Genomic DNA, 27,806 nt, shown 5'->3' with positions numbered 1-27,806 from the left:
AGCCGGGGATTTAGCTTAGTGGTTCCGCCCCCTGCCTTGCAAGAGCAAGGTCCTGAGTTTGATGCCCTGTACCAAAAAAAAAAAAAAAAAAAAAAATCCATGGTCCGAGTTATGTGGATTGGGCTGTGTGGTTTTTAATTTTTTTTTTTGGTACCAGGGATCAAACTCAGGACCTTGTACTTGTGAGGTGGGTGGGGGGCCACAGAGCTAAATCCCCAGCTTAATTTTTTAAATGTATACTTTGGTGCTGTGTATGAAGAGAGACTTGTTTATAGTAGATCAGTGAACCATCTCTTGTAGGCATAGTTGTTGAAAATAAAGGTTTCTCTTTGATTTAAAAAATTTTTTTTTTGGTATGGGGGATTGAACTCAGGACCTTATGCTTGCAAGGCAGGGACGACTGCCACTGAGCTAAATCCCCAACCCCTCCAAATTTTTTTTTAAATAGACGTCCGACTCTTCCTCCACTGTTTGAAATTTTTCAGTGCTTTATCAATGCCTAAAAGGTAAAGTTCAGGCACTTTAGCATTGCCTACAAGGATTTCCAAGATCAGAGTTATGCCTTCTTTCCATTTCCATCCATCGCTTCTACCCTGTCCTCTCCATCTGACATCTATCTCCTCTGCTCTATTATTTTGTTTTGCTTTGATAATTCTGAGCTGTATGTTGTGCCCATGATATTTTGTACCTCTGAATATGCTGCTTCTTTGGTATGGATTTGTTGTGGGGCATATATTGCACTATGATTAAGTGTTGATGTGCTTTGTTTTTGTTGTTTGTTTATCTGTTTGGCAGTACTGGATTGAGCCCAGGAGTACTCTACCACTGAACTACATACCCATCCCCTTTTTATTTAATTTTGAGACAGGGTCCCACTAAGTTGCCCAGGGTGGCCTTGAACATGTGATCCTTCTGCCTCAGCCAGCCATCCAAATAGCTAGGATCACAGGTGTGTGCCACCACAAAGAGATGCAGGTCAACATGTTTTATTTCTCTCACCAGTCCTTGAGGTTGCCTTCATCTCTCTATTCCCAGCACAGAACATGGCACATGGTAAGCACCCCACAGATGTCTTTAGAGCTGAACCAAGTGACCATATTAGCATGGGGTGCTTAGCAGAATCCTGGACTGTACGAATATCTGCCTTTCCCTGCAGCTGCAGCATTCCTAAGCAATATGATAGTATTTTCCCCAACTCCTTACTTTTTTTCCTGAACTTAGGGCTGGGAATATAGCTAGGTGATCTAGAAGTTTATGCTCCAAGATACCTTAATATGACATGATATTTTTTTATTGTACTTTCCCTCTCTAGTTCCAATTGCCCGGGCCGTGCTTGTTGACATGGAACCTAAAGTTATCAATCACGTGCTGTCAAAGGCTGCCCAGTCTGGCCAGTGGAAGTACAGTCAGCATGCATGCTTCTGTCAGAAGCAGGGTTCTGGAAACAACTGGGCATATGGGTAAAAATAATTCCTCATGATTTTTAGTTTCGTTACACTGGCACAACCAATTAGTAGACAGTGTAGTTACAACTACATAGTTGATAGACTGAGAATATAATATTGAAATTTCTAGGAAAGAAGGGAAAGGAAAAATGAGAAAAAGAAGGAAAGAGTGGAAACAAAGCTTATGTAAACAGGGAAGGGTGAAGGGGGTGAAGGGAGGGAAGGGGAAAGTAAAAAGGCCTTGAATTCAATCCCCAGTACCACAAAAAAAGGGGGGGGGCGTTTAGCTCAGTGGTGCTGCTGCCTGCTTCTCAAGTACAAGGTCCAAAGTTCAATCCCCCGTACCAAAAATAAAAAATAAATAAATAAAGGTATAGCCTATAAAAAAAGGACTTCTGGATCCTATAAATTCACTCCACTCTTCAATTGGTCCATTTCACCTGCTAAATTTATTTAACTGGTACATTTTAAATGTGGTCAATCAGGGCACCTGTACCTTTCATGAGTGTTAGTTCACTTCCATAGCTTTAGAAAGATCTTTCTAGCCTGAGTCTTTGACCTCTGCGTCACATCTCTCTGGTTAAATTGAAAGGTGTTTGTGTTTGTTTCTTTTACCGTTACATAGTTACTCTGTTCATGGACCCAAGCATGAAGACTCCATTATGAACCTAATCCAGAAGGAAGTGGAGAAATGTGACTCTTTGAATGGTTTTTTCATCATAATGAGTATAGCCGGGGGCACAGGATCAGGGCTGGGAGCCTTCCTTACACAGCATCTACACGATCACTATTCAAACGCTTTGAAAATGAATCAGATTATATGGCCCTATGGAACTGGTGAGGTATGAGCATATTAATTAACAATCTGTTTTCTTTTCAGTTGAGATGAATGGGAATAAAGCTGGATCTGATCATTTCTTTGGAAATGTTAAATTATATCTTTAGGAAAGATTGTAAATGTGATACTTTCATGAATAATTCATCTAATTTTGCTTAAATTTTTCCAAACATATGAAGTGTCTGTCCTGTTTTTTAAAATTCCAAAGATGAAGCTGGGCATAGTGGCACACACCTCTAATCTAAGCTGCTTGGGAGGCTGAGACAGGAAGAGAACAAGTTTGAGGCCGCCCTGGGCAGTTTAGCAAAACTTTGTCTCAAAATTAAAAAAACAACCAAAGAGTGCTGACAGTGTAATTAAGTGCTCCCTGGGTTCAATCCCTAGTACTAGGAAGAAAAAAGAAAGAAAAAGAGAGGGAGGGAGGGAGGAAAAGAAGGAAGGAATGAGCATCAGGAGGAAAGGAAAGAGGGAAGAAAGGGGGGGAGGAGAGAGAGAAAATAAATATCAGCCTGGTGTGGTGGTGCACGCCTGTAATCCCAGCATTTGGGAGGCTGAGGCAGGAGGATTACCATGAGTTTGAGGCCTACCTGAACTGCATAGTAAGACTCTGTCTCCAAGAAAAAAAAAGAAAAAGAAAAAAATATATATATATTTAAGGAAAAAAGAGATGAGACAAGTCATTATAGGAAATGATGTAGGAAGGAAGTGTGGTAGTAATAGCCAATGTTTGTCTGCTAGGCATTCTCTAATATCACTAATCTTTACGACTGTAGGAGGCTGGCATAATTATTACCCCCATTTTACAAATGAGAAAACTGAGGCATAGAGAGATTAAATAATTTGCCTGAAGTCATTCAGCTGGAAAGTAACAGAGCCAGGACTTGAACCTAAAGCATCTTGAACCTAGATGCCTTAAGAATCTAAAATTTTCATATTATATTAAAAGCAAATAAGACTTCTTAAAAAAAAAAATCTAGAGTTTTCTCTCTTGGATACTGGGGATTGAACCCAGGGCCTCGTGCATGCTAGGCAAGCACTGAGCTACATCCTCAACCCTTTTTTCAAATTTTATTTTGAGACAGAGTCTTTGTAAATTACCTAGACTGAACTTAAATTTGGGATCCTCTTTTTTGAGCCTCACAAGTAACTGGGATTACAGTCGTCATGCCCAATTTAGAATGAATGCTGTTAACCACTATTCCCTCCTGCCTCATTTCTGGCCTTTTCCTCTCTAGGTTATTGTTCAGAACTACAACTCCATTTTGACACTCTCTCACTTGTACCGATCTTCAGATGCTCTCCTTATTCATGAGAATGATACAATCCATAAAATCTGTGCAAAACTGATGAATATTAAGCAAATCTCCTTTGGTGATATAAATCAAGTCCTGGCACATCAGCTGGGAAGTGTGTTCCAGCCTACTTATTCTGTGGAAGGCTCATTTCACTACAGAAGAAATCCACTAGGTATTGGTCTCCTTATGTTATTTATTGGAAAAGCTCATGTTCTTTTTTTTTTTTTTTTAAGTCTAATGTTCTGACAGCTTCAAAATTACTCTTACTGTCTCCTCCCTTCAATTCTCCCACATCTGAGAAACCTTCCTTCAAGCTGGTGTGATTGGCTTTTTTGTTTTTGAGATGGGATCTCATTAGGTAGTTCAGGCTGGCCTTGAATTTGCAGCAGTCCTCCTGCCTCAGCCTCCTGAGTGCTGGAATTACAGCCATGCGCCACCACACCTGGCAAGCTAATGTGGTTGTATACCACTGAGCTACATCCCAACGCTTTTTTCATTTTTTTTTTTTTTGAGGTAGTGCAAAGGCCCTGTATTCAATCCCTAATACTGTAAAAACCAAACCAAACCTTCCTTCAGACCTGCTTATATCTCTGTTTTACTGCAAAGTCTTGAGAAGTTGCTAAATTGCTCAAAAGAGTAGTGTACACACACAAAAAAAGAGTAGTATATACAACCCATTGACATATCATTCAGGATTGATTTTTTTTTCTTTCTTATTTATTTGCAGAAATAGGGACCAAATGCAGGCCCTTACCCCTGGTAGGTAGATGCTGTACCACTGAGCTACATCCCTAATGTCTTTTTTCTTTTTTAATAGCCACTTTATTGGAATACAATTTACATACCATACAGTTCAGCCTTTTAAGTTGTACAATTCATTGTTTTTTAGCATATTCATAAGTCATACACACAGTCATCGCAGAAAAACCTGGTACCTGTACCTATTAGCAACCATTAATTATTTCCTTTTTCCCCTAGCAACTTCAGTGCTAGTCAGCCACCAATCTCCTTTCTCTCTTTCTCTCTTTTTTTTTTTTTTACCAATACTGGGGCTTGAACTCAGGGCCTTACTTATACTAGACAAGTATTTTATCACTGACCTACATACCTACCCCCCCCCCTTTTTGTTTCTTTTAACTCCTTTTTAAATTTTATTTTGAAGGGCTGGGGATTTAGTTCAGTGGTTCTGCCACCTGCCTTGCAAGCACAAGGTCCCAAGTTCGATCCCCGGTACCAAAACAAAAAAATTTATATTGAGATGAGGTCTCATTGATTTATCCAAACTCATCTCTAACTTGTGATCTTCTTGTCTCAGCCTCCCAACTACCTGGGATGATGAATGGTGTGTAGCACCATGCCTGTTTCACCAGTCTTTTTATCTCTATGGACTTACCTGTTCTGGGCATTTCATATAAACGGAATTATACAATATACAACCTTTTGTGCCTGGCTTTTTTCACTTTACACAATGTGCTCAAGGTTCACCCAGATTACAGTATGTGTTAGTACTTTCATTCCTTTTGATTGCTGTTTAATGTTCCATTATATGATAAATCACATTTTGTTTATTCATTCACGAGCTGATGGACACCTTTTTGGCCATGAGGAATAATACTGTTTACAGTGGTGCACACATTTTTGTGTGGCTGTGTCTTTATTTCTCTGGCATATACATCTAGAAGTAGAATTTCCAGGTCATAGGTAGGTGGGTATGGCACACACCTGTAATCCTACTTAGCTACTTGGGAGGCTGAGCCAAGAGGATCGAAAGTTTGAGGCCATCCAGGGGAACTTAGCAATAACTTCATGTCAAAATAAAAAAATAAAAAGGGCTGAAGATGTAGCTCAGTGGTAAAACAAAAATGTTTGCGCAACTGTCAAACTTTTCAAAACTTTTCCAAAGTGAGTGTGCCATTTTACAGTCCCAACAGCAGTGTATGAGGGTTCCAGTTTCTCCACATCCACACCTTGTTATGTCTTGTTATAGCCATTCTAAAGGGCGTGAATTTTTATCTCTTTGTGATTTCAATTTGCCTCTCTCTCATGGCTAATAATGTTGCATATTTTTTCCAGTTGTTTTTTGACCATTTGGGTCACTTATGTTCTTTGGAGAAATGTCTATTCAGATTCTTTGCCTTTATTTAATTTATTTATTTTTTTTGCAGTGCTGGGGATTAGACCCAGAGCCTTGCACATGCTATGCCAGAGCTCTACCACTAAGCTCTATTCCCAACCCTGCCCATTTTTAGAAATTGTGTTCTTTTGTTATTTGAGTTGTCAGTTCTTTTTTTTTTTTGGTACTGGAGATTGAACTCAGTACCTTGTGCTTGTGAGGCAGGCGCAGCACCACTGAGCTAAATCCCTGGCCCAAGTTGTCTCATTTCTTTGTATATGTTGGATATAAGTCCCTTATCAGGTATCTGACTTGCAAAAATTGTCTTTCATTTTGTGGGGTTTTTTTTCACTTTTTAGATGAGATTTTTTTCCATTTTTAATCCTTGGTACTGGACTCCCTTCCCTCTTCCTCCTTTCCTTTCTGTCTCTTAGCTATGGCTGTCTAGTCCCCAAGACCAGGAGACTTGGTAGCCTGAATATTTAACAGAATTTTATAGTAGACAGCTCCCGTATTTGTCAGCCTAAAGACTTCACTGTCCCGCTTCTTCTCCTTCCTAACTACTCTGTCTTATATTTCCTGACCAATTTTACTTTCTTTTGCCTCTGAAACATACATTTCTGCCATTCTTCATCACCCCTTGTTAAGTGATGGCTTATCAATTCTCATTGTCTAAGTGCAATTGACTCTGTAATCTTTATCCCCATTTCCAATCTGTTTCTCAAATAGTTGCCTGTCCCAGTTTTTGTTTTTTTTTTTAAATTTTTTAGTGCCAGGGATTGAACTCGGGTCCTTGCGCTTGTTCTTGTGCAGCAGGTAGTGAAACCACAACTAAATCCCTGGCCCTTTGTTGTTGTTTTTAAAGACAGGGTCTCACTACATAATCCAGGTTGTCCTAAAACTTGTAACCCTCCGGCCTCAGCCTCCCATGTGCTGGGATTACAGGCATATTCTATTATGACCAGCTTCTTCTTCCTCCCCTCCTTTCCCTTCTCCTCCTACTTCTCTTTTCTTTCTTTCTTTTTTAAATTGAGTCTTGCTCTGTTGCCCAGGCTGGCCTAGAACTCACCTTGAGTGATCTTGCTGCCTCAGCCTCCCAAGTAGCTGGGACTATAGATAGGCACCACCACACCTGGTTAAGACTACATTTTTTTTTTCAGTCCTGAGATTGAGCTCAGGATCTTCACACTGAGCTACATCACCATACCATTTAAGTTTTTCATTTTTAAATTATTTTTATTAGTAGAGCACACCCTGCTTCTTGAGATAAACTTTTGCATTATTGCTTGTTTACATTATTTCATTCTTCTATATTTTTACAAATATTAACCCTGCTTAACTATCTTATAATATTTCAAATTTATTTAAATATTCTTGTGATTTCTTCTTTGTTCATTGTATCATGTGATATCCATTGACCAAAACAGCACAGTTATTATGACAATATGCCTTGTATTAAAGATTCGTATAAATAATATAGTTTGAGTATATCTTAATGGATAAAGACTGTGAAGGATTATGCTGTATTCAAATGATTATTCCTGTGCCTTTCTTAGGTGTTTAGAATCATTGTTAAATTTTATTTCAATCTTGGGATGAGTGAAGTTGACCTCACTATTACTGTTAACTATTGATCCACTACCTTCTCTCTTGTACACTAGCTATCAACCTTAGCTTAAATCTAGATCACCTTACAAAATACCAGGAACCTCTTGAATACAACTCTCTAGGACTGGGCCCAGGTATGGGCCTTTTTATGAGCTCCTTAGCTAACTGTTGTTCTGAGCCAGGGTTAGCAAAAACTTCTCTAGAGTAAACTAGAGCTTCATCCTGACTCTTCTCTATAACACTACTTTAAAACTTTGAAGACATTTATCGTTATCTCTTTGACTCCCAAGTAAAATGCAGTATTTATATCTCAAATAATTATTATCATTTTTCTAGAACCTGTACTGTGATCTTTGACTCCTTATGGAACTCAGTTTAGCTACTGTACTCAAAATCTTCATTAAAATGTGGCCATCTCATTATGTAGCTTGGGAGCTTTTGGAGATTTATCAGCCTTCCAACCAAAACTCAGTATTTATGATGACAAAAGCAATGGTTAGATAGAATCATCATGGAAGAGATAGTGTAGTTTTGTTGACTGCTCTTGTATCCCTACTGATTCTAGATTTACTATGTAGAGACACTTGTAAGATTTCTTCCTCTTCTGTATAAATAACAGCCTGAGGTTATGCAAAAAGTAGGATTTGAAATCTCATGCACCATTAATTTATTTCTGGTCCTATCAATTGATTCCTACTGGGTCATTTGTGGGAAGCTGAGTGAGATTCCTTTGATCCTCTGGACTCCCTGAACTGGCAATAAAAGAGGATCTGTTCTCTGCCCCAGGAGACACTGAAGTGACTCTGTCCCTTGAGCAAAATTCCACAGATTCTTATCAACAGTCCATACAGCCTGTGATGCCGGCTGTCTATCTTCAGTGTATGTTGTTTATTCCTCATCTACCTGATCTCCTGCCTTTGAGAGGAGTGGTGAGGAGCACGCCAGGGTTGGCTGGTGTTACTCAGCAGAAGCTTCCAAAATCCCATTTTATTTTTTATTTTGAGACAGGGTTTCACTAAGTCACTGAGTTGCCCAGGCTGGGCTAGAACTCTCAATCCTCCTAACTTGGCCTCCCAGAGTGCTGGATTAGAGGCATGAACCACTACACTTGGTTAAGGACCAAAAGTTTTGTCTAGTTTGTTTATCACTCTTGTCCTAGTGCCTTGGACAGTGCATGGTAAATAGTAACCACTCGGTGAAATCTTCGTTGGGTAGAGAGTAAATGGATCTAGAGTTGCCAGAAGTTGTAGGGGCCTAAGACATTAATGTGGAGGACTGAGAAGCCAGCCTGCCAGTGGGGTATTCCTGTGATCTGTGATCATACTCCGAGGGAGAAGGTAAGAAGCGGGCTAATCAATGCCTGGGACTTTGCCAGAAAGAAGATGATGGGTGGATTGAGAAGACAAAAATATCATATAACCAGATAAGAAATTGAGAACATTTTCTCAGAGAACATTTAATAAACACAGAATGACATGAAAGCATAGTAGCTCTTATGCTTTCTTTGTTTTCCTGGAATTTGGCTAAATGTTTGTTCACATTTCCAGTTAGTCAGCTTCTGAGTTTTTCTTTCCTTTTTGCTGAAGTAGTTTTAGGTTGTTTTGATTTGTTTTTAGCACTACTGGGGATTGAACTCAGGGATCTCTGAGCTTTATCCACAGCCGTTTTTATTTTTTATTTTCAGAGAGGGTCTTGCTAAGTGACCTATGCTTACCTGGGACTTGCAATCCTCCTGCCTCTGCCTCAACAGTCTCTAGGATTCCAGGCATGTGCCACTATGCTTGGCTTTGTTTGCTTGCTTGCATGCTTGCTTTTTTTTCTCGTGTGCTAGGGATCAAACACAGGACCTTGCACATGCTAGGCAAATGCTCCATCACTGAGCTACCCCACCCTGCCTGCAAAGTGTGTTTTTTCATCCATGCTAAAATGGGTGCTAAAACAAAGCAAAGGGGGTAGTCTGAAATAGACATTATCCCTGAAATTTTATTGTTTTGAAGTTTTAAGCAGTTCTGGCTTTGGAGGAAACACATTTGACCCAGAAAACCATGAAATCATGATTCCATATAGGCCAGCGGCAACAGTGTGGAATAAAGACATGTTAGTTCAGATCTTTTTCTTTCTTCTTTACAGGAGACTTAATGGAGAATTTAGTTCCACATCCTGAATTCAAGATGCTGGGTGTTCGTAACATTCCTCAGATGTCTGAGAATTCACTGCCATACAGCACATTTACTTGGGCTGGCCTCCTGAAGCATTTGAGACAGATGCTCATTTCTAATGCAAAAATGGAAGAAGGTAAAAGGTTCTTTAAAAATATGCAGCCCACAAGCTGGGAAAAGTACCTGGCCTGAGTCTGAGGATAGACTGGCTTGGGCCAGTTGAAATAAAGGCACCTTCTTCTGGCCAGGGGGCTCCTGCAGGACTTGGCCAGGACACCACAGGAGGGCCTCTTAGTCACATCACAGCTTCATTACCAAAGAACATTTCAGAGGAGGGCCATATGTTTTTCAAAGCTTTACTGTATTTTAACCAAAGTAATATGTAAACATAGATTTACTTTGTTGTTGTTGTTCGTGGTACTGGAGAGGAACCCAGGGCCTCATTAGGCAAGGGTTCTACCAATGGGCTACAACCCCACGCTTTGGGTTTTTAGAGACAAAGTCTCACTGAACTGCGTGGGCTGGCATCACACTTGCAATCCTTATGCTTCAGCTTTCTGAGTATCCCTGATTATAGGTCTGAACCACCATGCCCTCCTATAAACATAGTTTTTTAAACCACATAGTTAAAACTCATATAAGGGTGAGGACTAAGGTATGTCAGAATCTCAATTGTGGAGCATGTGCTTTGCGTCCACAAAGACCTGGGTTCGATTCGATCCCCAGCACTACAAAACGTTAAGAGAATGGGCTGGGCATTTAGCTCAGTGGTTCTGCTGCCTGCCTCGCAAGTGCAAGGTCCCAAGTTCGATCCCCGGTACAAAAAATAAATAAATAAAATTAAAAAGTAGAGAGAGAGAAAAACATACTGAAGTGTATATTTAATTATATACATTGTACTATATGTAAGTTACATTTCAATTTTTCAAAGTGAAGTAATTGTTCAATATGAATTTATAACAAGAACAGCTATCTCCTACTCTACACTTCCTCGCACAGATGAAACTACTTTAAGTGCTTTAGCTGTTTCTTCTAGAATCCGCACTCATAGATCTAAAATATCTTGCGTCTACTCTTCTTGTTTTATTTTCCAGTCTTAGCAATTATCCATTGCCTTCCTAATGGGAAATCTAATGGTGGAGTCTTCTTATACCCCTCTACACACACACACACACACACACACACACTCACATTTGTCCCCTTTCTCTCAATTTAGTTGTAACGTACTTTGAGGTTAGATCAGTTTTCAGCATTTTTATTACTTTCACTATGTAAATATTATTCACAGTTGAGCCATGTACTATGTACACAGATTACTGTATATCTAGTTTTATGTATGATTTTTTTCCTCTTAGAGTTGTTAATATTCATACTCATTTGGTCACTGTTCCCTTTACCTATCACTAATCTATCCCAAAACTTTTCTGAATTCACTATGTAGCCCACGCTGGCCTCAAACTCACAGCAATCCTCCTGCCTCAGCCACCCAAATGCTGGGATTATAAGTGTGCACCACCATGACCAGCCCGAAATGATTTTAGATTGTGGTGCCAGAAGTTTGGAGAGAAGAGGAAAGTTTACATCATAAAGTAGTGGCTCCTGAATGCTTTTGGCCATAATACTTGTTTTTCTAACAGCACCTGTTAATATCTCTAGGAATCCAGTGCTCCTCGGGGAGTGTGAGACATTCTGTTATAAGGTTTATAAGTCAATAACCACAGTTTGCTGAGTCATCTTCCAGGGCAGGACTTTGGGATAACATTTTTTCAGAATGTGGTGTGGATAGAATTTGAACATAGAAATTCCTTTCTTTTAGCCAGGAGTGGTGGTACATGCCTGTCATCCCAGCTCTTGGGGAGGCCAAGGCAAGAGGATTTGCGTGTTTGAGCCCAGGCTGTACAACTTAATGATATCCTGTCTCAAAAAATAAAGAAGAGGGCCAGGGATTTAGCTCAGTGGCGCTGCACCTGCCTTGAAACCGCAAGGTCCCGAGTTCCTTTCCCGGTACTGCAAAACAAAACAAAACAAAAAACAAACAAAATAAAAAAGGGCTGGAGAGATAGCTCTGTGCAAAGGGCCTATGTTTAGTCCTAGTACCGCAAAGAAATAAATTTTTAAAAATTTAGTAGTACTGGAGATTGAACCCAAGACCTCAGCCAAGTGTTTTACCACTGATCTACAATCCCAGCTGCTGAATGTTTTCATTTTTTGGATAGATATAAATGTATGTGAATAAATATATTTATGGCACAAGCCATGTGGCAGGATCTAGGGGTTTTTTTTGGTTTGGTTTGGTTTTCTGAGGCAGGGTCTCTTATGTAGTTTAAACTGGCCTTGAACTCACTATATAGCGCAGGCTGGCCTTGAACTTGCAGCAATCCTCCTGCCTCAGCCTCCTGAGTGCTGGGATTATAGGCCTGGCGCAGGATCTAGTTTTATAACTGTTTATATAAGGCTTCTCTGTATAAAGATTGGCCCTATTTCTTTTTTTTTAATATATATATTTATTGGTACATTTTAGGTATAAAATATGTTTACATTTATCTTTGGGTGTTTGTACCAAGATTGGCCCCATTTCTATGCCCATCAGCAGTGTATTTGTTCCCAGTTGAGGTATCCTAGCACTGGGTGGGGTGGGAGGGGGGAGTTATCCAAGAAGGAGTTAAGGCAGAAAGAAATTACTTTGATGACCAAGCTTCAGAGTCACACACCCTCCTTCTGCCCCGTCCTTTTGGTTGTTAAGGTCAACCCTGTCCAGTGTGAGAGGGGGCTTTCCAAGGGCCTCAGTCCCAGTAGGCTCAGATCCCTGGGGTTCGTCTTGAGGCTGGTTTTATTCTCTACCCCTTGTCTCTTAATGATTCCTGTTCTCCACACACATGAGACACACCCCTCCTGAGCCCCCAGAGTTACATCCCATTAGTGGATCAGCCTCATTCCAGAATGTTCCAGAATGTTGATTTATCTTCCTCAGGGGAAGTTTCTTGAGTACAGTTCCTTGCCTCTGGTATACTCAACAAACTCTAGTGCAGTAGGCCTGGGATAAGTGGCCAACTCTTCTTTTCAAAAGGGAAAAACAGAAGGCACACGGGAGCCACTGGTTCCCAACACATTGGCCCTCTACATGCTGGCAGTCTTTTGAGAGCTTGTTCAGAGGTTCTACCAGGGAATCACAGCTACTCGTATACCCTTGACCAAGGAAATGGTCCTTCTCTATCGGGGGTGGTCGTCCTCTTCGAGTGCACAGGTTTGGGAGGGACGCACATGGAGTGATGAGGGAGGAAGGGGACACCCACCTCAGAGCCAGATCAGCCAAATCAACTCTGGTGATCAGTGAGGTGACAGACATCGCAGCCAGATCGCCCTCACATCCTGCTGGCAGTTCGTTCGTTCCTTCCTTCCTTTCCTTTCTTTCATTTTTCTTTCCTTTTCTTTCTTTTCTTTCTTCCTTCCTTTCCTCCTTCCTTCCTTCCTTCCTTCTTTCTTCCTTCTTTCTTCCTTTTTGGTGGCACCAGGGATCAAACTTAGGACCTTGCACTTGCAAGGCAGATGTGGAGCCACTGAGCTACATCCCAGCCCTCCTGGCAGTTTCTTGATTAAATGTGAGGCCTAGGAATAATTTTCCTTTTGCCTTTTTTTTTTGCCTTGTGATAGGTATTGATTGGCAAGTGCGGCCTCCTTTACCAGGACTTCCACCTCTTGGCAAAATGTCTCAAAACAGGGAGCAGCATTTTAACACTTCCCTTGCTAACTTGGTCATCCTTCGTGGGAAAGATGTGCAGAATGCAAATCTGGGTAAGCAGACATTAAGGTGAAGATTAAGATTATATTTTACACGTGTGCACATTGACATCCCTTAGCCAGATTGTGGTGTCACACATCTGTAATCCCGTCACTTTGAGAGACTGAGGGTCAAAGGTTCAAGCCCAGACTGAGCAATTTAGCAACTGAGTGAGACCCTGTCTCCAAAAAGAGTCCCTGTATTTATTCTTAGAGAAAGGAAGGTAATAATTATATGTTTTGGTGGCAAAGTGTAACCATTGTATCAGTTTCTATGTGTCTGGACACCAAAATAGAAGTGGCTTAAACAGATAAAAAGTTTAACTCTTTCTTCTAAACATCTGGTTGTTCTGTTGTCCTTACCTTGTGGCTTCTTTCTTAGAGCCCAAGACACCTTCTTGGTGTCTTGGTTCCAGCTATCGAATCACACAGGACTGAGCCAGCATGGTGGGCGTACCTGGGATACAGCCCTCCAGAGGCTGAGGCAGAAAGATCCTGGGAGCTGAAGACCAGCCTGGCAATATAGTGAAACTTTGTCTCAAAAAAAACAACAGAATAAGTAAAAGTGCTAGAAGTGTAGCTCAGTGGCAGAGTGCTTCCAGGTTCTGGGTTCCATCCTTAGCAACAACAAAGAAGAAATCCCATAGGAATATGCAAGGACTCACTCCCAGAGCTGCATGGCAGTTACATTTCTTCCCCCGTTAGCTGGGACTGAGTCGTGTGCCTCTCTACCGGTGGCTGTGAGTGTAGTTAAAAGGCAGCGTCACAGAGCTGGGTGCAGCTCAGGGGTGGTTTGCCTAGCATGTACCCTGGGTTCGATCCCGACCACTGCAGAGCAACTGGGGGGTCCTGTTACTAAAGGAAAAAGGGGAGAACGGGGATTGCTAGACAAGCAGTGGTCTCTGTGACATGCACAGGAAGGTGGAACAGCAGTATTCTTTTTTTTTCCTTTTTTTGAGACAGGGTCTTGTTGTGTAGTTCAGGCTGACCTTGAGCTCACTATGTAGCCCAGGCTGGCCTCGAACTCACAGTTATCCTCCTGCCTCAGCCTCCTGAGTGCTGGGATTACAGGTGTGCATTACCACTCCTGGCAGAACAGTATTCTTATCAGCTGTTTTTCTATGGCTGCTCCCTACATTTATAATTTATCCTTACCTGATGACTTCAGCAGTATCAAATCTGCTACTTCTTTTTTTTTTTTAATCTGCTACTTCTTGCTGTGGAATAAAAAACTATCTATATCTTGTAACACCCCTAAGAAAAAACCCTAATAATGAAAAATAGATCATTTCAAGCCAAATTGATGTTAAACTCTTTTCATAGTTCTTCACTTTAAATCCACCCCCACCCCCACCCACCGCCCGCCCTGTATTGGGGATTGAACCCAGGGCTTTCACACTGAACTGCACCCCCAGCCCTTTTGAAAGTATTTAATTGTAAGACTGGGTCTAGCTAAATCACTGAGTTTTCCAGGCTGGGCTTGAACTTGTGATCCTCCCACCTCAGCCTCCCAGAGTGTTGGGATTATAGGTACGGGTATGTACCGCTATGTCTGGCTTTCACCTTAGATTTCATGTTATGTTGTCTTTCTTTTGTGTGTATGTGTGATGTTAGGGGCAAGTGTTCTATCACTGAGCTGTACCCACAGCTCACCATTTTAGATATTTAAAATTTTATCTGTTATTTATTTAGTTTTTGGTTTTTTGGTACCAGGGATTGAACTCGGGACCTTGCACCTGCAAGGCAGGCAGCAGAACCACTGAGCTAAATCCCTGGCCCTATTTTCGTTTTTTGTTTTTGTTTTTGTTTTTTGGTACCGGGTATCGAACTCGGGTCCTTGCACTTGCCTATTTTTGTTTTTTAAAGATAGGGTCTTGCTATATAGTTCAGGCTGGCCTTGAACTTACTGTGTAGCCCAGGCTGGTCTCAAACTCATGGCGATCCTCCTGCCTCAGCCTCCTGAGAGCTGGGACTGCAGGTGTGTGCCACCACACTCGGCTTTTTAAACAATTTCTTTTAACAATATATAAAGTAACCCAGCTTCCAAAAATGTATGCAGTGCAAATGACACAAACACACAAGGTGTTTTTTTTTTCTTTGTACTGTTGAGCTACATCCCTGGCCTGCACAAAGTATTCTTGCAAAGATGTTCATTGCAACATCTTTCACACTAACACAACGTGGAAATAGTCTCAGTACCCAACACTAGGAAACTTCATACATAAACAGGATCCACAAAATAAATGTTCACAGTCTATCTCTGAGTGGTGGCATTTCAGCTGTTCTGGTGACTTAATACTTTTCTTCTTATTACTTTCTGAATGGTATGAATTATTACTACTTATTTTTAGACCACAAATATGGGTCATTTATTTAAAAGCAATATAGAAGACAAACTAGGTTGGGCATAGTTGCGTACACTTGCAGTCCTAGCACTCTTGGAGGCTGAGACAGAGGGATCACAAATTCGGGCCCAACCTGGTTAACTTAGAGACTTGTCAAGACCCTATCTCTAAATATGTAGTTTGTTTGTTTTTTTTTCAATTTAAGTAAAATTTATTGAGTGTCTATAATGTGCATGGACTTTTATTAGACACACTGAAATTCAGGCACAAAACAGAGATCTCTGGCCTTAGGTATCTTATAATCTAGTTAGTATAATACAGATTAAAAACAGTAGACAAGTTACATGATAATGCTCAGTTACCAGCGTCAACATTAAAGAGCTGTGATTCAAGTGATCCAAAATTACATCTAGTCCTAAAATCATTTATAAAATGTATTTGGCCTTAGAATCCACAGCACTTCAAACAAGGTAAGTTCCACTGCAGATAAACAGTCACAAAGATGAAAACACACTGAAATATTTGAGAGCACTATGAATGATTTTTGTTATTTTGGATCTTTTGTTTTCTTATTAAGGTCCGAAGCCTCCGTAATACCAATTTATCAGACAGAAGCGTGTCATCTTGTTGTTCTAGATAACTCAGTAAATTTTCAGTCCATTCAATTGCACCTTTATGGCTAATATGCTTCTCAGGGTTCAGTTCTGCTTTTCTAGTCTTACTGAAAGGCTTCTGCTCAGCAGCTGTGCCATAGTCCTTAGCACCTTCACTATCCATCAGCACCTGACAGCTTGAGTCATTACTCCGAGAGTCAAACCACTGATCAATATTCTCAATGTCAACGTGTTCACAGTCTTCTGTATTCTGTAAAACTGTTGCTAAATTAGCAGCTAAAATGGCTCCTTCATCAATGTTCATAACTGAATTTTCTCCATTGCCAGGGAAAAGTTTTCTCCATGCTTTGGTTATGGTACTTGCTTTTATCATGTTCCAAGCCCTGGATACCTCATAAATTGCATCCAACACTGTCAAGTTCTTCCAAAACATTTTCGGGTCAATTCCTTCATCCAAATACTTCTGGAGAAGTCTTGCTCGGTAGTATCTTTTTACTGTGGCTAAAACTCCCTGGCTCATTGGTTGAATTAGACTTGTAACATTTGCTGGCAAATACTTCACAATTATTCTGCCATCATCTGAACTCAACAGTTCTTCATTTGGATGTGCTGGGGGGAACTCTAAAAGAAGCACTGCTTTTTCTAGAAGACCCTTGGATCTCAAACGCTTCTGTACCTGTGGCACAAAATATTTATCAAACCACTGTCTGAAAACAGACTGTTCTATCCATGTACCTTTTTGACTGAAATAAGTGACAGGAAGACTTGAAAGGTCAGTTCCTTTGAATGCATGGGGTTTTTTTGCTTTCCCCACAACACAAAGATTAAGTTTGTGTAAGCCTGTGGCATTTGCACAACACATTATAATGATTCTCTGCTTAACCTATACTCTGAAGTATTTCGCTCAGTGTCAAGAACTAATGTCCTCAATGGTAGACATTTCCAAAACAACCCAGTTTGATCAGCACCATAAATTTGCTCTGGTTGTAGATTCTCTCTCTCAACAAATTCCTGAAAGTTACCACAAAATTCACTGGCAGCAATTTCATCTCCTTTTAATTTTGTTCCTTTACCAGCAGCCTTTGGGATACCATGGCGCTGTTTGAATCGAGTTAGCCAGCCAGATGACGCATTAAAATCACCTTCCATCCCCAGAGCATCAAAAAAGAACTTGGCTTGTTTTGCACAAATAGTTCCAGACACTGGGACCCCCATCTGTCTTCTGTTAGTTAAACCATTCTATCATCACTCTATCAAGTTCCTCATAGGTTGACGACTTCATAGATTTACGTTTGGACACCCTACTCGTGGGATCCGAACTGTTTGCATAGTTTATAATTCTTTCTTCTTTTTAATATCACGAATTGTGGACTCACCAATCCCATACACCACAGAAAGTTTTTTGAAAGAGATGCCTTCCTCAAGTTTCCTAATAATGTTTGTCTTTAATCGTCAATACCACACGCTTACGTTTCCCCAACATTTTAAGCATCTAATATTTCAGGTGATTACTACAACAAGATAATTACCAACTTAGATTTGAACATAGAGACCAGAAAATGGAATCGTAAGATCACTTGTCTGTGGCCTAGGAGCTAGTGTGACGGCCAATTTCCAGACAAAGTCTAAAAGAGTCTCTTCACTTGGACTTTAAAACTTACAGTTCCTACAATAAGGAATAGCTCCAGTTAACTCCATCTTTCTTTCTTCCTCACAAAGTGTTTGCGTAACTTGCGATCTTATGAAAGGCTGAAAATTGAACCAATACTACATTACTAAGATCTCTGAAAGGGTCCTTACTGCATACTCAAATCTGCCATTAGTGCAGGTAAGGTTCTTTGTAAAACCACTAAGACTCAGGTTGAGTATTTTGGGACATGTGCACAAAAACAGTTTAAGTCAAGAAAAAGACTTGCAAACTTGACATACAGGAAAATGTGAGAAAACTTATTCCTAATGTTGTTTCTGTCAGGCAGTAAACTGTAATGAATGCTGTCTCTCTTAAGCAAAGGACCCGTACAGGTTGCACAGGAAAGTGCTTAGGAAAAGCATAGCAAGCAAGTTAAGGTGAACTGCACAGAAGTGAGAGGTGCAAAGGAGGTGAAAGTGGACAGGCAGGAATCTCTGTACTTGAACTCAACACAAACTTACACCTAATGGATCTGACCACTGGAAAGGAGAAAGGTGGGCAAGTGGTGGTGTCACATGATTAAAGAAAACACCAAAAACTTCATTGATGGAAATCAGACCCAAGGTAGAGCAGCCTATGGGTGAAGGCGTGGTGAAGATGTTACAATAATCTTGGTGAAAGCTGATCGTCCAGGGTCTAACAGAAGTAGTTCCTGTGGGGCTATATAGGTACTTGGAGCCTCTGAAACCTCAAATTAAGAGGTCAGGGAGAAGCTGCATAAGCGAGCGAGGGCCTCCCCGCCAGGCGAGCTGCAGAGCGCGGGCTGCTTTTCCTCCCGTGAGGGAGCCCGGGTTCCGCCCGGATGCCAGCGACCTGGGTGTCACCTCCGCAGCCCGACAGCCAGCGAGGGGCCGCTGGGCGTAGGGGAAGTGGGTCTGCCAGCCACAGGCATCGCTCCCCGCCTGGCAGCACGGCGGCCAGACCGCACCGCGAGCAAATGGAGTCTCCCGAGGGACGCTGACACTGGTGGCCTCTAAATATGTAGTTTAGTGTGAAGGCCCTGGGTTCAATCCCCAGTACTACAAAAAAAGGAAGAAGAAGAAAAAGAAAAAATAGGGCCCGGGCTATAATTCAGTTGTAGAGCACTTGCCTGTGGTGTATAAGGCCTGGGGTCAGCCACCAGCACCGCAAAAATAAAGGGCAGAATAAAGAGATTTCTGATGAAACAGACAAGAAAGTATCTGTTACTTACTTAACAGTTCATAACATTTGCTGTAAGTAATGCCCCTTGTTGTGTTCCTCCCCCAGAGGGTTTTAAGGACCCAGCCCTCTATACTTCCTGGTTAGGGCCTGACGAGGCCTTCACGGTGTGGAAAACCCAGCGAGCCTTTAGCAGATACGAGAAGTCCGCAGCGTTGGTCAGCAACAGCCAGTTCTTCGTGAAGCCGCTTGATACAATTGTGGGCAAAGCATGGAATATGTTCGCTTCAAAGTAAGTAAAAATAAGTCCACGAGCCTTCCAGTAGGCAGGTAAAACAGTGGTGAATCGTGACGTAGGTGGCAAGCCAGGGCCTGGTGACTGATGACTGTGTTTCCTCAACCGTACAGTGGGTCTTCCCTGAGAAACCATGGGACTGGATTCACTGAGACACACTGATATTGTTATATCGATTATTATATCGATTGTTGTTGACTAAATGAGTAGTTCCTAAACCAGATAAAATTAAAGTAGAAATTTTATTGTAAGACAGAGACAGTCAGATAGTTTTAAAAAATAAGATCTGCCGGGGATTTAGCTCAGTGGTTCCGGTGCCTGCCTCAAAAGCCCAAGGTCCCGAGTTCGATCCCTGGTACCAAAATAAATAAATAAATAAATAAATAATAAAAAACAAGATCTGGGCCAGGCGTGGTGGCACACACCTGTAACCCCAGCACTCGAGAGACTGAGGCAAAAGGATCACTGTGAATTTGAGGCCAGCCTGAGCTACATAGTGAGATTCTGATCTTCCTCAGTAATACACACAGTATGTTCAAATCTGCTTGATACTAAGAAATGTTTCAGCAGCTATCCACCCCCACCCCCAGAACCAGGGATCGAACTCGGGTCCTTGTGCTTTTGAGGCAGGTGTGGAACCACTGAGCTAAATCCCCGGCCCTTTTTCTTTTTTTTGAGACTGTGTCTCACAATGTAGCCCAGGCTGGTCTCGAACTCATGTTGATCCTCTTGCCTCAGCCTCCTGAGTGCTGGTATTACAGGCCTGCTCCACGGCACCTGCCTTCTTTCTTGACCTCTGCCAGTTGACAGTTACCGTCAGAGTCCATTTCCTCAAATGACTGAACAAGGGCTCTGCTTTGATTAGCCAGGGTTCCCCAGGGCCAGTCCTGTGTGGCCGGTCATTCACAGCCCTCCTCTTCCTCTCTTCCTGCCCGTGACTGTCCTCTGCTGCTGTCATTCTCTTTTCACTGTCACTAGGTGGGAGCAGCCATTACTGTCAGTTTAGTTCGTGGCTGCCCTTGATATTCATGATGTATCAGGCGGGAGGGAGAGGACCACCCTAGGGTAATCACAGGTTAACTAATGTTGCCGGCAAAGCACTGGGGGACTTCACTAAGTTCCTGGAGTTGGACTGATGTGTTTCTAATCTCAAGCCTTAGAAGAACCTCTCAGGCGCTTTGTAGAGTTGGGTTCTGGGTGTTGTGCCTCACTCTCCACGTTGGCAGGAACAGAACCTAGGGCATCGCGCACACGAGCTGGATGCTCAGCCATCGAGCTGCACCCCGGCCTGCGTTTTCATTTCTGGGGGAGCCACCCTGTCTGCAGGGTGCTGAGTATGTGCTGGGTGGGAGCCAAGTGTTGTTGCTTCCCGTCACTCTGTTGGACCCTCATAGGATAGGGTACTTGACCTAAGCTGTTGGTTCACTAGTCTTTGCAGTAAACAGTCCAATATAAGACTTTTTTTTTTTTTTTTTTTGGTTTTTGGTTTTTGGTTTTTTGAGACAGGGTCTTGCTGTGTAGTTCAGGCTGGCCTTGAACTCATGGCAATCCTCCTGCCTCAGCCTCCTGAGTGCTGGGATTATAGGTGTGCACCTCCATGCCCAGCCAATATAAGACTCCTATGAAACTCTGTGATGTTTGAGTGTTCATGAGCTAGGAAAGGTCTATTTATTGCTTCATTTCCCTTTTTTATTAGTATAAATTTGCAGTAATAATGAGTACATTCACCGTGGGGTATTGGCACATGCACATCTCCATCTCGGTCCTTTTTGCTTCCTCTTCCCTCCACTCACTCCTATTGCTTGAGTTTAAGTTACTAATTTGCCTGAAATTGTTTATTTTACATTTTCTGTGGTTTTTTTTTTTTTCCCTAGAGCCTATGTTCATCAGTACACAAAATTTGGAATTGAAGAAGAAGGCTTTTTGGACAGTTTCACACTGTTAGAACAGGTTGTTGCTAGTTACCGTAACCTCTGATTTTGAACAAAGAAGAAAAGTACCTTAAGGCATTTTCCAACTAAAATTTTTTTTTTAAAATAAATGTTCACTATTTAATCTTTTGTCCCTCATCGTTATTTTATTTTGTTTTTTGTTTTTTTTTGGTACTGGGGATCGAACTCAGGTCCTTGCACTTGCACAGCAGGCGGCGGAACCACTGAGCTAAATCCCTGGCCTACAATATTTTTAATAGTACTTTAAAATCAGTTCTATTAAAGTAACAAAGTACAATGCTGATTCCATTCTGCATACTGTATTCACAGAAACAAAGAAAACTTTTTTTTGAGCCAGGTGGTGGCACCTGCTTGTAATCTTAGCACTTTTGGGGGCTGAAGCAGGAAGATTGTGAGTTCAAACCCAACCTAGGTAATTTAATGACTTAGAAAAAAAGGGCTGTTTTGTTTTTTTGTTTTTGTACAGCACTCTGACTGAACCCAGGGCATTTGCACTGTGCAACATCCCCATCTCTTATTTTGAGAAAAGGTCTCAGTGAGTCATTAAATTTCTGGAATTGTAGGTGTGGAGAAGAGTATGTTTTCAATGGAAACATCTACTTGATTTGTCATTTGTAAGAAAAATTGTGCTTCTAGGACTGAGTGTGGTGGTGCACGCCTCTAATCCCAGCACTGGAGAGGCGAGGCAGGAGGATCACCGTAAGGTCAAGGCCAATGTGGGGTACATAGTTCAAGAGCAGCCTGAACTGTATAGGGCGACCCTGTCTCAAAAAACATAAGTGTTTCTGTAAGGACCTTTGTTTTGTTTTGTGGAGATAGGGTCTCACCACGTTACCCATGTTGGTCTTGAACTATGCACTAGGCTTAAATGATCCTCCTGCCTCAGCCTCCTGAATAGCTGGAATTACGGGTGCATGCCACAACCCCCAGGTTCACAGAATTGCTCAGATGTTGGAACTCTGGAAGTATCCAAGGAAAGGGAATATTCTGTTTGTCCCCATGTTCCTAAATCTTCTCTTTATTCCAAAAGCGATTCACTAAACATGAACTAAACTTTCTTAGCACAATTCTAAGGTAAGAATTTGTGATTCTGTACTTACATTCATCTTTGTTGGTTTTTTTTTTTTTTTGGTACCGGGGATTGAACTCAGGTCCTTGCGCTTGCACAGCAGGCGGCGAAACCACTGAGCTAAATCCCGGGGCCTTATATTCATCTTTGAAATGAGTGCTTTGTACCACAAGAGGGCAATGTTGTCAAATGCTGCAGTGTGAACGTCTATTTTGAATGTTCTGTTCTGCTAAGATTTTTGTCTCAATGTGGTTTAGAGATGAATCTCAGGCCCCTGTACAGTAGTGCATACCTGTAGTCCTAGCTGTCTTTGGATGGAGGAGGAGCACTTGGACTCAGTAGCTCCAGACCAGCCTGGGCAACATAGTAAAACCTCCAGTTTAAAAATATGCCTGTAGGCCGGGGATTTAGCTCAGTGGTTTCGCCGCCTGCTCTGGAAGTGCAAGGACCTGAGTTCGATCTCCGGCACCAAAAACAAAAAATATGCCTGTAATCCCAGTACTCAGGATGCTGAGGCAGGAGGATGGCTGAGAGTTCCAGGCCAGCCTGGGCTATATAGTGAGTTCAAGGCCCTGAACTACACAGCAAGACCCTGTCTCAAAAAAAAAGAAAGAAGGATAGATCAGAACAGGGGGTATAGTTCAGTGGTAGAGCACTTTCCTAGCATACTTGAGGCCCTAGGGTTTGATCCTCATACAGAATAAATAAATAAATATTGGGGTTTTGGTAATAAATGTTTATGGTGCTTAAATCCAAAAGTAAATGAATAAAAGTGTATTTTGTTTTGCTTTTAATAACTTGCAGAGGTGGGTGTGGTGGTGCATACTTGCAATCCCAGCAAATCTGGGAGGGTGAGACAGGAAGATCTCAAACTGGAGCCCAGCCTGGACACTCAGCAAGACTCTGTCCCAAAATAAAAAAATTTAAAAAGGGATGGGGATGTATGTAGCTCAGCACAAAGGCCTTGGGCTCAATCCCCAGTACTGAAACAATAAACCTTTCTGGGCATGAGAAAATTATGTTAGATTTTGATTTTGATTTTAGAATGCTGCAGCTATTGCTTTAAAATTACTTACACACCAGGCGTGGTGGTGCATGCCTATAATCCCAGGACTCCAGAGGCTGAGCCAGGAGGATCACTGTGTGTTCAAGGCCAGCCTGGGCTACATAGCAAGACCCTGTGTCTAAATAAATAGATTTACTTATAGGTGTTTAACTGGCATGGAAGATAAAGCGGGTAAGAGTGCTCACATTTTGCACCAAATTTAGAAAATTATCACCAAGGCAATAGAGTTCTTGATGAAATTAACACACACCAAGATGGGTTTCACTCAGGACAAACACATTTGGAAGTTGGCAGCTAGGTTTGAGGGGAATGATGTATTTTGATAAAACGCATCACATGCAACATATTAACGAATGTAAAATGCAAAGAAATAGAACATTTGCCCTTTTTGTCAAGTCTACCAGTAGTGGCTTTTATTTTTGTATGGAAAAATGACAGTTCACAGCTTCACTGGTGTCTTCCTCTTCTTTCCATATGGAAATGATTACCTTTTTGCTGTTTTTCTTATCAACTGTTGCTATGATGTAAACTGCTGAACTCGATCTTACTTCTAAAGAATGTCAGAGTGGTCTGTTCCACTGCTCCAAGGCACACCCCACTGGTGCCCTTTGTTAACCCAAGAATACTTAAAAAGCAATTAGCTCATAATTTTAAAAAATCAAAGTTAAAGTAATTGTTTAGCATTGATGAGATCCAAAGACTTAATTTCCTCAACTAAACCACACTGATGAAGATCTGTAACTGAATTATCTCATCTGGCATTAAGCTGATGCTAAGGACTCTTGCTAAAAGTTGAGCTTAAAGAAAGTTTTTTTTTTTTTGGTACAGGGGATCGAACTCAGGACCTTGCGCTTGCGAGGCAGGCGGTGGAACCACTGAGCTACATCCACGGCCCTAGAGTTACACTTTTAGGTTAAAAATTAACACAAAGAAGGCTGGGGATGTAGCTCAGTGGTTCCGCCACCTGCCTCACAAGCGCAAGGTCCTGAGTTCGATCCCCAGTACCAAAAAAACCCAAAAAAATTAACACAAAGGGCTGGATGTGGTAGTGTGTTCCTGTAGTCCCAGCTACAGGGGAGGCTGAGGCAAAGATCCCTTGAGCCCAGGAATGCTAGGCCAGCCTGGGCAACGTAGTGAGACACATCCCCATCTCAAATAAAAACAAAACAAAGAGCCCACACCAAGCGGGAACAAAACCCACAAGGAAGTTGATGCCAAGGCTTCAAGATCTGGTGTGGCTGGACCAGGGATTTAGCTCAGTGGTTCCGGTGCCTGCCTCGAAAGTGCAAGGAACCAAGTTCGATCCCTGGTACCAAAAAAAAAAAAAAGATCTGGGGTGGCATTGGGAGTGTACTTTGATTTGTGTGGAGAAAACACCCACCAGCCAGGAAAGCAGGATCATTAGGCCCTGTGGACAGATCCAGAAAACAGAAACGTCATTTCCTAGATTCCTGGTGACTGTCACCAGCCCACACTGTCCTTGGGCCAGCATACACCCTGAGGGCAGCAAGTGTGGTGCAGGCTCAAAGTGCTGCTTATTGTCGAGGCTGTTCACTCGTCTGTCCCCTCACCTGTGCTTCTCTCCAGAGCTCGTTTCTCAGCCGCAGAACTGTTTCTTCCTCCATATCCCCGCTTGCTGCCAGCCTTGGGCTCCCTGCCCATGAGTCAGTCAGTCTGTAACATCTTGCTCCTTTATTGCATCCATCACTTGGAACTCACCAAGTGTTCAGTACCCCGATACCAGTATTTATCCAGTGCAGGCATTGAGCAAGAGGTTAGGGATGAGGGGCCAATACCACAGAGTGAAGCAGCTCAGTTTCTTTGGATGTCTGGTACTACAATTTTAGCTTCCTAATTATTGCTTATTATCTTGCCCATGTGTATATGCAGCTTTTTTGTGGAAAAAATGTGGTCCAGCCAGGTGTGGTAATCCACACCTGTAATCCCAGCACTCTGGGAGGCTGAGGCAGGAGGATCATAAATTTGGGGCCAAACTAGACAATTTAGCAACACCTTGTCTGAAAATAGAAAGGGCTGGGGTGTAGTTCAGTTGGTAGCCCACTTGCCTAGCATGCATGAGGCCCTGGATTTGATCCCCAGCACTGCAGAATAAAATAACATCAAATAAAACTAAAGTAGGTCTGAAGATGTAGCTCAGTGCTCCCTGGATTCCAGTACTAGGTGAAAAAAGAAACAAAAACATGGTCCAAGAAAGAAAAATGCCTGGGGAGCCCCAGTGTGGGCTTTAAATGTTGAAACACCTTCTCGCCGACTGTAGACTCACTTCACAGTGTGGATACCTGTCAGTCTTCCGACACCATGTTTCTCACACTGGGATGCTTGTCCAGTGTTTTGTTTTAAACACACTCTATTTGCTTATTCCCTGTTCTCTCTCCCTGAGCTCGAGTTTGGAAACCAACCCTGTCTTGTTCTGTCACCTATGTACCAAGTATGGCTTTATCCATTGACTTGTCATTTTTGGCAATTATTTATTTATTTATTATTTTAAAAAAATTTTTTTGGGTACCAGGGATCAAACTCAGATCCTTGCACTTTCGAGGCAGGCAGTGGAACCACCGAGCTAAATCCCTGGCCCCTAACAATTATTTATTTTAAGAGATACTTTCTCATCTGCATCCCATTTTTCCCCTGTGAGTTTTAGGTATGTGAGCTTAAAAACCTGGCTTTCTATTTGTGATTTAATAACTTCCGACTCCTACACACTGAGATGCCTTGGGTGATACAATGCCATGGAACCCCACTTCTGGAACCAGGAACCCTACCCTCCTCACACAGGAGTTAAACGAAATAAATATTTCAAGTTTCTGGGAAATGCACTGTCCTTTCAGGATAGGAGAGAATTATGGAACTCAAGCTATGGAAAAGGGGGGGAAAAGAAAGTCCTAATCATTTAGACTCCAGGGAGTCAGCGGAACAGGAAGAGATGAAAAGGAAAGAGGAACTCATAATGCCCCAGAAGAACTGCTGATAACTTACAAGAAAACTGGATGGTTTTTGAACTATAGGCTTTATATAATGTGAATATCTAAGAACAGCTAATGAGCTGGAAAAATAGGAAGAAAAAAAAGAAAAGCCACATTACATCTGTCAAGTAATTCTGTCTTGGGCCAGGGATTTAGCTCAGTGGCACTGCGCCTGCCTCAAAAGTGCAAGGTCCTGAGTTCAATCCCCAGTACCAAAAAAAAAAACGGAATTCTGTCTTACTGGAATTTCTTTCCTTCGCTAATGACAGAGCCAGTAGGATGGATGCCTTGTGGCTTTCTTGTCCTGTGTGGATTCAATTAAGTTGTGGTGAGTAAGTACCCATCATGTAAAGATTCTCTACCCATGGTGTTCAGAAAGGCAGCCGTTGGCCATGTTGCTGTGCTTGGGAACTACACACGGGGCTTTATGGTCTTGGGCAGGGTGTAGTCAGGCAGAGCGCTGGCCTAGTGTGGACAAGACCCTGTGTTTGGTCCCCAGCATGGGGAGGGAAGAGGGGGCAATATATCTTTGTGTGTTTTATTTTTTTGGTAGCAGGGATTGAACTCGGGACCTTGTGCTTTCAAGGCAGGTGGCAGAACCACTGAGCTAAATCCCCGGCCCAAGGGGACAATATAAACAATACTAATTATTGGAATTTTTGACATATTAGGTTAAATTTATTATTTTTTAAAATTTCTTTATTGGTTTTTTGAGACATGGTTTTGCTATGTAGCCCAGGCTGGCCTTGAACTCACTAAGTAGCCCAGGCTGGTCTTGAACTCTCAGTGTTCCTCCCATCTCAGCCTCCTGAATGCTGAGATTACAGGCATGTACCACCATGCCCAGCTTCTCAAACTAATTTTTTTAGTGGTGCTGGGGATTGAACCTCGGGTCTTTCGGTGAGCTGTCCCCCTTTCTGTTTGTTTTTTTGTTTGCATTACTAGGGAATTGAACCCAGGGCCATCACACTGAGGTACATCCCAGCCCTTTTTTATTTTTGTGTGGTTCTGGGGATTAAACCCACAGCATTTGGTCTGAGCTACATCCCCAGCCCTTATATTTTTTATTTTTAAATTTTGATAACAGGTCCTGCTCAAGTTGCCCAGGCTGGGCTTGAACTTAGGATCTTCCTGCTTCAGCCTCCTAGAGTCCTAGGATTACAGGCATACACCACCATATCCACCCTATTCAAAGCAATCTCATCTGCTTCTTTTTACTTTTAAATATAAGCTACTAAAATGTTCAAACTCAGATATGCACTTTACAATATAAATCTATCTAGACATTTCAGAAACAAAAGTCCTGTGAACTGTAGAAATTGGGGTTAAAACTCCTTGCTGGGTGAGAGTGCTTGGGAACATGATAGTGAGAAACATGACACAGCACAGGGAGGCCATTTCCGTTTTGAAAAAGAG

General features: G+C 42.0%; 1 protein-coding gene across 10 annotated transcripts in view; it reads left to right on the top strand.

The window, feature by feature from the left end:
- The window catches only part of Tubd1 (tubulin delta 1), a 100,608-nt gene that overhangs the window by 2,545 nt on the left and 70,257 nt on the right, over positions 1–27,806 (top strand). For 6 of the 10 annotated variants that reach the window (XR_015443249.1, XR_015443250.1, XM_087191854.1 and 3 more), the window contains exons 3-8: positions 1,313–1,460; positions 2,071–2,287; positions 3,519–3,750; positions 9,430–9,594; positions 13,110–13,250; positions 19,133–19,316. Coding sequence is in view for 7 of the 10 variants with exons in the window: in XM_087191854.1 (XP_087047980.1) it covers positions 1,313–1,460; positions 2,071–2,287; positions 3,519–3,750; positions 9,430–9,594; positions 13,110–13,250; positions 19,133–19,316 (1,087 nt within the window). In the remaining 3 variants the exon portion in view is untranslated. Of the gene's footprint in view, positions 1–1,312; positions 1,461–2,070; positions 2,288–3,518; positions 3,751–9,429; positions 9,595–13,109; positions 13,251–19,132; positions 19,317–21,193; positions 23,360–27,806 lie in introns of those variants that run through there. The other 4 variants (XM_004870366.4, XM_021248768.2, XM_087191858.1 and 1 more) reach the window with 4 other exon arrangements.

Source organism: Heterocephalus glaber, unplaced genomic scaffold (genome assembly GCF_053883595.1).
Source record: "Heterocephalus glaber isolate CG9 unplaced genomic scaffold, H.glaber_assembly_v1.0 deba00001564, whole genome shotgun sequence".
NCBI lineage: Eukaryota > Metazoa > Chordata > Mammalia > Rodentia > Bathyergidae > Heterocephalus > Heterocephalus glaber.
This window is presented reverse-complemented; position numbering and strand designations above follow the sequence as displayed.